This window comes from Anser brachyrhynchus, assembly GCF_964034855.1.
Source record: "Anser brachyrhynchus genome assembly, chromosome: 4".
Classification (NCBI taxonomy): Eukaryota; Metazoa; Chordata; class Aves; order Anseriformes; family Anatidae; genus Anser; species Anser brachyrhynchus.
In genome coordinates, this window is record NC_137698.1 from 18808766 (window position 1) to 18816963 (window position 8198).

The 8198-nt window shown below is 36.1% G+C and overlaps 1 protein-coding gene across 8 annotated transcripts in view; it reads left to right on the top strand.

Moving 5' to 3' along the window:
- SLC7A2 (solute carrier family 7 member 2) overlaps nucleotides 1–7595 on the top strand; it is a 52513-nt gene extending 44918 nt beyond the window's left edge. For all 8 annotated transcript variants that reach the window (XM_080589591.1, XM_080589588.1, XM_080589589.1 and 5 more), the window contains 2 exons: nucleotides 889–997; nucleotides 1616–7595. In XM_080589591.1, the coding sequence (XP_080445717.1) occupies nucleotides 889–997; nucleotides 1616–1803 (297 nt within the window). In that variant the 3' untranslated portion in view covers nucleotides 1804–7595. The remainder of the gene's footprint in view (nucleotides 1–888; nucleotides 998–1615) is intronic.
- The last annotated feature ends 603 nt before the right edge of the window (nucleotides 7596–8198 follow it).

Genomic DNA, 8198 nt, shown 5'->3' on the forward strand with positions numbered 1-8198 from the left:
TTTTTTTTTTTGATGAATGTAAGGGCAGTGGATGGTCACAGCTGAATCATCAGCATGTGTAGGTCCAGTCCAGATCTTCTCAGAACGAGAGAAAGTGTTTTGCTGCCCTCAGATTGAATGTGTGACATGCATAGGAGCATGGCTGCACAAAATCGGTGTAACTATTGGGTTGCTGTTAAAAGTAGTGGGTCTGACAACACAGATCTTCTAGCTATTCCTTCAGACACATCCCCAAAATGCACATTGTTGAGACCCAAGGAATTCTGATCCTCAATTTAAACACTTAGACGCTGCAACAGGATTCAGAAACTGATCAGTATACAGACAGCTTGTCTGTGTTGTGTGCAGTGATTTGGACCGCAATATAGTTCATACCTCCCAGAGTATAAGCATTTCATTTTGAGCTTTCACTTATGTTCCAAGACCTACAAACTATAGAATAGTTTGTAATGGACTATTTAATGGAAATAATGAAGTACAGTGATGAAAGTGAAGGAATCTGATAGAACAGCGGGGTGGTGGTGTGGTGTGCAATTTGGAAAGAAGGGATAAATATATATATAAAGATAGAAATAATACTTTTCAGCTGTACATCAAGGAATTCATTGGTATATGTTCAGCACAAGCTGGAAAACTTTTCCTCACAGCCTTAGAGAACATATTTTAAATATAACTTACTTAAAAAGTCTAAGATATATAGAAACTGGTGGTTAAACACAGCAAAAAAAGAAAATTTCACTATACTTCAATAAGAAAATGTTCCTATTCTTTTTTAGTGAGAAGATGTCACCTCTAGTTCGTGTTGTATAACTGAAGTATGGCATTAATAGTGCAAGCATGCAAGAAATAGTATTTAATTTTACAAATATTTTAAATATTTCCCTTTAGGTTCCACTATTACCATTTTTACCATCATTCAGTATCCTGGTAAATATTTACCTGATGGTACAATTAAGCAGAGACACTTGGATCAGATTTAGCTTCTGGATGGCACTTGGTAGGTACTTCTGCTCATTTCAGTCACCTCCTTTGTTAGGACTGATGAATCCTGTCTCAGATAGTTTGATTCTCTTCCATTAAATGTTGGAACAAAGTCTGTATTTAGTAAAAGTCAGCTGATATTTCTAGTAATAAAAACAAATCACGCCTTAGAAGGGGTACATATACGCAGCCAAAACTGTAAGTATGGTTTTGAGGTAATAGGAAGAATCAGAGATATAGGACTAATTCCAGTAAGCCACTAAACTTTTATTCTAATAAGCATAGCTAAAATTGTGCAGAGACCTGTTTGTAACAGTTTTCTTCCTGCTACATCAGTCATTCTCGTTCAAAATATGGAAAATTGCATTGATTTCATTTAGTCATAAATCAGAGAGAGTAGTTTCCATGACCTATTAGAGCAATTAGTTAAAGCAAAAATGATGTACTGGAATTTAGCGCCTGCACTTTCCATGCTAAGAGAGAAGACCTGAAGCATGAACTGTAATTCTGATACCTGAAGAAGAAACTGGCTTTGAAAATCATGCTCAGCCAGAGGGTAATAAATAACTACTCTTTAATGCACTACTTACATGAAAACCCTATTAACTTTTATTTTTATTTTTTTATTTTGAAGGCTTCTTCATTTATTTTGCTTATGGTATTAGGCACAGTATTGAAGGTCATCGCAGTGATGGAGATGAAGATTCTTGCTCAGAAAATAGTGGGTTGCAAGAAAAGAACCCTGTGGAAGAAGTGGATGAACCTGAAAATACAAATGAAAGTGATCAGTTTCTTGCACATGAGAGGACAAGTGAATGTTAATCTATGCAAATTTACAAGTCTTTTAAACCTTTAATTGACATTTTACTTGCGAACTGAAATTTCAAAAGCTTTCTACCAACATTGTGCTTCTTGAAAGTGTTTACTACAAGGCCTGGCTGATACTTTGGACAAGCTGCTAAACCATCTTCATCATTTCAGAACTGACAGCATGGAGATTAATAATTAAATTATAAAAAAGTACCCTTTGGCAAGCAAAAATATGGATGGATTGTTTGAGCATCCATCATGAACATCCATGAACACTGGCAATCACAAAATATGAAGGACTTTAGAACTGCCTGCAAGAAGTTCTGAATATTTTACACTGCATTGTGAACACAAGTGCCTTTTATATGTCCTCCTTATCTCTGTTACATGTTCTGGCCACAATCGAATAGTATCTCAAATAACAAAGCAGCTAACTCACTGACTACTGAAAGTGCTATCTTTTTTCTACAGAAGTAACTCTCATGGGAGATAAATAGAAGATAAGCCTGGAAAATATTTTGAAAACAAATGGTAAATGTACAGATCTGATATTTGGCAAAAAACAGAGGATCACATTTATATAAGAATAGTAGAGAAATAATTGCTTAGCCTTACTGATTAGTAGGCATGGTGAGTGCAAACAGAGAAAATTCTTTAAAGGCTTTTGGTCCTTCTAAATGCTATTCAAGATTTCTACTTCTAGGTTACATGAGTTCCTTTCACTTCAGAGATACTGTGTATATAAAATACTTCCAAGAGTTACGTTGTTTTCTGCAAAACCATCTGGGAAATAATCTGTTGGTCACAATATTGACATTTGTGTATTATTTAGCAAGTATTCTGCTGTTGTTTTCAGAAGGGATGGGATTTTATCCCTGACTATGTAATTGCATACTTTCATTCAGCACTACTCATTTATTCCCCCTATACTTCCTTCTCCTTAATCGTGTGACAGAGTTGATACTTCTGAGATTAGTTGTTACACATTGCTTCTCTACAGAAAAATTTATGCACAAAATCCTTCCCTTCTTTCAAGGGGATACAAGGGGAGGTGAAAAAAACTGAGGGCCAGGCTTTGGAAAGAATCCTCTTCAAAGCAATATTTCAGTTCTTAACTAAGCCATAAACATATGTTAGCACATCAGGTTTTTGTGAGCCAAGCCTATATCCACAAATGCATTCATGTGGGTAGGATGTCCAAATGCAGATTTATGGAAAGAACCGAATTGTTGCAGCAGTGCTGGGTTAAACCAAAGCTAGTGAAAATGAACTGTGTTCTTTCAGTATAAAAGTCATACTACCTATCAAAGGCACCCAAACATTTTAATGCTATTTTTCAGCAAATAGTAGGATTCCATGATGTGGAGTTATTTTGCTAGAAGGCGTTTATAGAAATGACTTCCTTAAAGTAAGAAAGAATTGTGTTGAACTTCATCATGGAGCATTGCAATCTGAAGCATAATATTGCCAGTAATAATCATTGGTATTAATCTCTGTTGTTATGTATAAAATCCTATATCCTGTGAGAGTGATGTTGGTTGACACTGAAAAGCACCTTACTTTTTATAATAGCTGGAATTTTACCAAAAAAAAAAAAAAAGGAAAAAAAAAAAGGAAAAAAAAAAAAGAAACTAGTTAAGCTGCTTCTGTCTGTCTCCCTCCCTTTCTGTCTTCACAGCAATAGATTTGGGCTTTTTAATCTAAAAATGAGTTATGTTGTAAGAGAGTAACATGCCTAAATGTAGGAGGGCAGAAAGAGCTTCTTGACAGAGAACCCTGAAATGTACCAATACCCCTTATTGGAATCCCATAGGTTTGTAGATTTCAGCCTGATGCCTTTCTGAATCCCAGTTTGAACTGGGAGGAGAGCATTTTGCAGCACTGGTAGCATGGAAGGGAGATGTTGCTGTTGCACTACTGGCCTCTGCTGGCTATTGAGCACTAGGAGTAGCAATCTGAAAAGATCTTCACCTCTGCTTGTCTTCTGGGGCATATTCCTGGATTTACAGTAATCTAGGAGGAGAAGAAAAAAAAAAAAAAAACCACCTGAAAACATTTGCTAGAATACCAAAGCAGAGCACTTGCAGGTGCCTGTGTTTCTCTTTGGAGGTATGGGGTAAGAAGGATACAACAGGAAAAACACCTGCCTCTTAACTGAGGATCTAGCATGGGCATCTTGTAACTGCTGTTGTCCTAAGGACTGTTCTACAGATCAGTGGTCCTTAAAAATGGACGGGACACAGAGGATAAGAAACTCCAGGGTGGGTGGCAATGCAGTCCAATTTTTTAATGTATCATAATCTATCCAGAATTGATCCTAAGTTATAGTCACTTCTTTCCGTAATTCATCATTGTCTTACAAGATTAAAGAAACACTAAAATGCCATATTAGACTAATAGAAGCAGACGGTAGTCTAAGTAAATGTTTGATTGATAGGAATGGATAGTAATTGTTAGCAATAGTAATCAAGAAACTATTGCTAAGTTTTGGTATCTATTCAGTGAATGAAGGAGCTGTCTATGTCAGTTGGATCTTCTTTTAATTGTACTTCTCAAGGGAGGCCCATTTTTATGAAAAAAATGACAAAAGAACTGTATGTTCTTGAATAAAACATTAGAAATTTAAGACTTCCTAGGCTGTATTGAAAGGAATATAATAAGGTAATCCTTATAGATGTCAAAACAGAAGCTTTATTTAAAAGTACCACAAATATTTGAAGTAGACAGTGATGCTTTTCCTGATTTGTAACTACTCCATCAAAAGCACAGTTTCTACAGTGGTTATTCTTCAGAGGACATCCTCACCTCTTAAATCCTCAGCTGCAAAAACGCTATGCCATTGGAGCAAGTCAACAGTGCTCAGTCAAAGCTTCTGCACGATGCCTTTACAAGCCTAGAGAGAAGTGCAGCTCTTTTAGACTTCCTCGCACATCTCGGTGTGTGGAAAGCAAAGACATTTTCCTATGAATGCTGATGCCACAGAGCAGGCGAAGAAGGCTCCCAAGATGCAAACTGCTGCTGTTCTGTGATGTGCAAGGAAGACCCCATTCCCTCCCAGAGCCAGCATATAGAATGTATGAGTGTGCACGCCTGTATGTTTGCATCTGTCTGACATTAGCCCATAGTAATTTTGATGTACTGATTACAATAATTTCTATGCTGCACTGGAATTTTCTTTTGAAGGGAGACTGTCCATGTAATAACCTTATGACTAAAGCAAGTGCTAGCTAAGACTTCTGGAGGTAGGTTAGAGAAATTTTCCAGCTTAAGTGTATTTTGTATATAGACAGTTTCCCCTTTCATTTGTAGGAGTATTCCCCCCCCCCCCCCCCCCATTATAGAAATTAACTATGAAAATGAAAGAATGTGACTGTACAGTTGTTGCTGAGGGGGATTGGGAGCAGCTGCAGCACAGGAACTAAGTTAACTAATGAGATAACAGTTAACTAATGAGATAGAAAAGGAAAGTAGGGGAGAGTCATTGGGTGTTCTCAGTTGCTTCAACTGTGCAAAGCTTATTTATATGTGTGTATAGTTAATGTTGTTATTGCTTAGTGGCTAGGTAAGAACACTACAGGCCAGAAATAGGGTATTTATGCTAATTTTGATATGCATTTGTATATGCAATCTTGAAATTCCAGATGCTATTCTGGGACTTTGCAGGAGCAGGCCCTATGAGGGACAGCCATGCTAGCTTGTTCTTACACGGGAGGTATGCGTGAAACAAATCCTGATTTTGTTCTCATATTTGCTGCACGTGTCTGTATTTGCCAAGACAGCAGCTGAAAGCACATGTCCAAATTAAATTGTTATTTTTTACATAGTTGTCGATATTGTAAGTTGTTCTGTGCAAATAATAATGGTATGTATTAATATATACCTATTTTTGGAGGTAGCTTATTGTTTTTTTCTTTCTTTGTGGAAAAAAATATCCTCCAAAAACTGTATTTACATTGGTACATTCTCAATGTGCCTTTAGATATAAGAATTATTTTTATCTAATCGGATTTAGGAAAGTAAATTAAATCATGTTTAAGGGAGAACAAGTAAATCTCTTTGTTCTCCCTCAGGGAAGCGTAAAGAATTATAAAGCATTTCTGTATAATTCATGTTAACTGAAGTGATCTTCATGTAGTATTCCAAATTCTAGTCCTAATGCTGCAACAGGAAATTTTATGAGGTATCTTAGATTTCATTGTCTGTTACCCTGGATAAAACTATTCTGTTAATAACAGTGTGCTTTTTTCTGCACAACAAATGCAAGGCAGATTCCTCAGACCTGTCATATTATGGTCACCATGTGTTAAGGGCATTTATATTGCCTGCTGTAGAGAATTATCAGAAATAAAGATAAATAGTAGTGATGCTGGGTAATTTATATGTATACTTAGGAACTTAACTGTGCCATGCAGAGACTTCAAATGATACAATGAATTTAGAAGCAAAACATGGTAAAGCTTAAATACATATTCTATATTTTATTAGAGGATGAATGTAAAAGTCTAGCCACCTTTTCCATAAAGTTTGTGTTGATATATATTTTTTCAGAAATAAAACGCATACTGTTTTCATGGAGGTTTTAATAAAGTGCAGGATTAGACATGCTGCAAGCATCCTGACATATTGAAAGCTAAACAACCCGGGTGAAATCTGTGACAGTGCGGGAAATGTGCATGGGACTGTGCAATCATTTAAGTCATGTCTGATGCCTTTGACATTGAGACGCATTTTGTACAGTAGGAATTTAATTCACATGATGTCAGTCATGTGTTACTTGATAACATAAAAAAGAAAGTAAAAGCACCTTTTATTCTAAGGCCCTAATTCTTCCCAGGCCTGCCAGGAAGATTGTACAAATTGCAGTATGCTCATTGAAAGCACTGGGGTTACTCAGTGTTAAGTAAATACATATCTTACAGAAACAGCAGGTGGTATTTCACATTGTGTAGGATCTTTGTATTTGTTTTTAATTTTCTGTACCTTTAATATTTCTTCCTGGTACATACTTTGAGGACCTCTTCATTTTTTATAGTTGGACCTTTCGAAAGCTAATTATAATGCCTTTACCATGTCCTGATCTGTTTTCCATTTGATTTTAGAAATCAAACTCTTTAACATTAGCTAAGTTAAAGGATTTCTGTGCATAGACATGCATTACGAAGACCTATGTGTATATATAACTGTTTATTTTTGTTGTCAGTTGGACAAATTCTGTTGTCTTTGTATGTTTTCACTGAGCCTTGCGTGAGGCAAACTCCACCTTCACCAATAGAAGTTTAGTTGCAGTCAGGACAAAGGATAAAATGATTCAAAAGTTTAGGAGGGCTTTTTTTCTTTTGTATTAACAGAAAGTAAAGCGTGAAATATGTTACATATCTTTAAGAACAGTTATGTGTGCATCATTTTAAAAAACAGTAATGTTTATATCCATTTTAACTTTTCTTGTTCATATGTACATTGTAGTGATAATTTTTGTATTATGTGCTGCTGAGCATTTAAAGTGTAGATAGAATGATTATGATGCAACGTAAACTACAAATTTATATTTCTTTGAAGTGCTCTAGCCAAAATGAAAAGTCTTGAATTTTTATGAATGTAAAAATGCATATATTTAAGAATATGGTGCTTGTTTTTTTTTTTCTTCACTTTTTCAACAGAATTATAATCAGCAATATTTCTCGTTACATTAGTTCTAAATTCTAATGGAAATTATATTGCTCTTCATTTACTGTAAAATGTGCTTCACGGGATAACAATTGTGCATTTGTCCTGTATTTTTTAAATAAAGCTGAATATCACTTGTACGTACGTCATACAACACCTCTAACTTCAATCACCACTGTAGTTGTAGTAAATACTAAAATAATATGGTGACTTAATAATAATCACTAGTGTGTCATCATGTCATGACATTATACAAACCATAACTCACTTGTAATAAATAGCGTGATAGTTCCTATACTTCTTGTAGAGGAGAAAAAAACTGTTTTAGGTTTAAATCCCTTATTTTTTCCAGTGGTCTGGTGATGGGCATAGTAGAAGTGTGTGTTTCATACTTCCTTCTAAGCTCTCAAGAAGTCATCAAAACACAGAATAACACCCTTTGATTTGGGCATTTTGACTTCTGGTGCCAAACCAGAGATGATGTTAGGTTTGACTTCCAGAGGGAGCGAGTAGTCCTTGGCATTCACGTTGCTTGACTTCCTGAAGCACCCTGCAGTGATCCCACATGTAGAAGTCTCTAGGTTGATGGGAACCAACAGCCCCCACCAGTGCACAGCCACATATGGCAAACGGTCACTGATGAGCTAATCTGGATGATAAGCTTCCACATGTGTCTCTGCAGAGCAGATTATTATGTGCAGCAGCTACTGCGTGGCATGCACTGAAAGCAGAGCCCTGCTTGA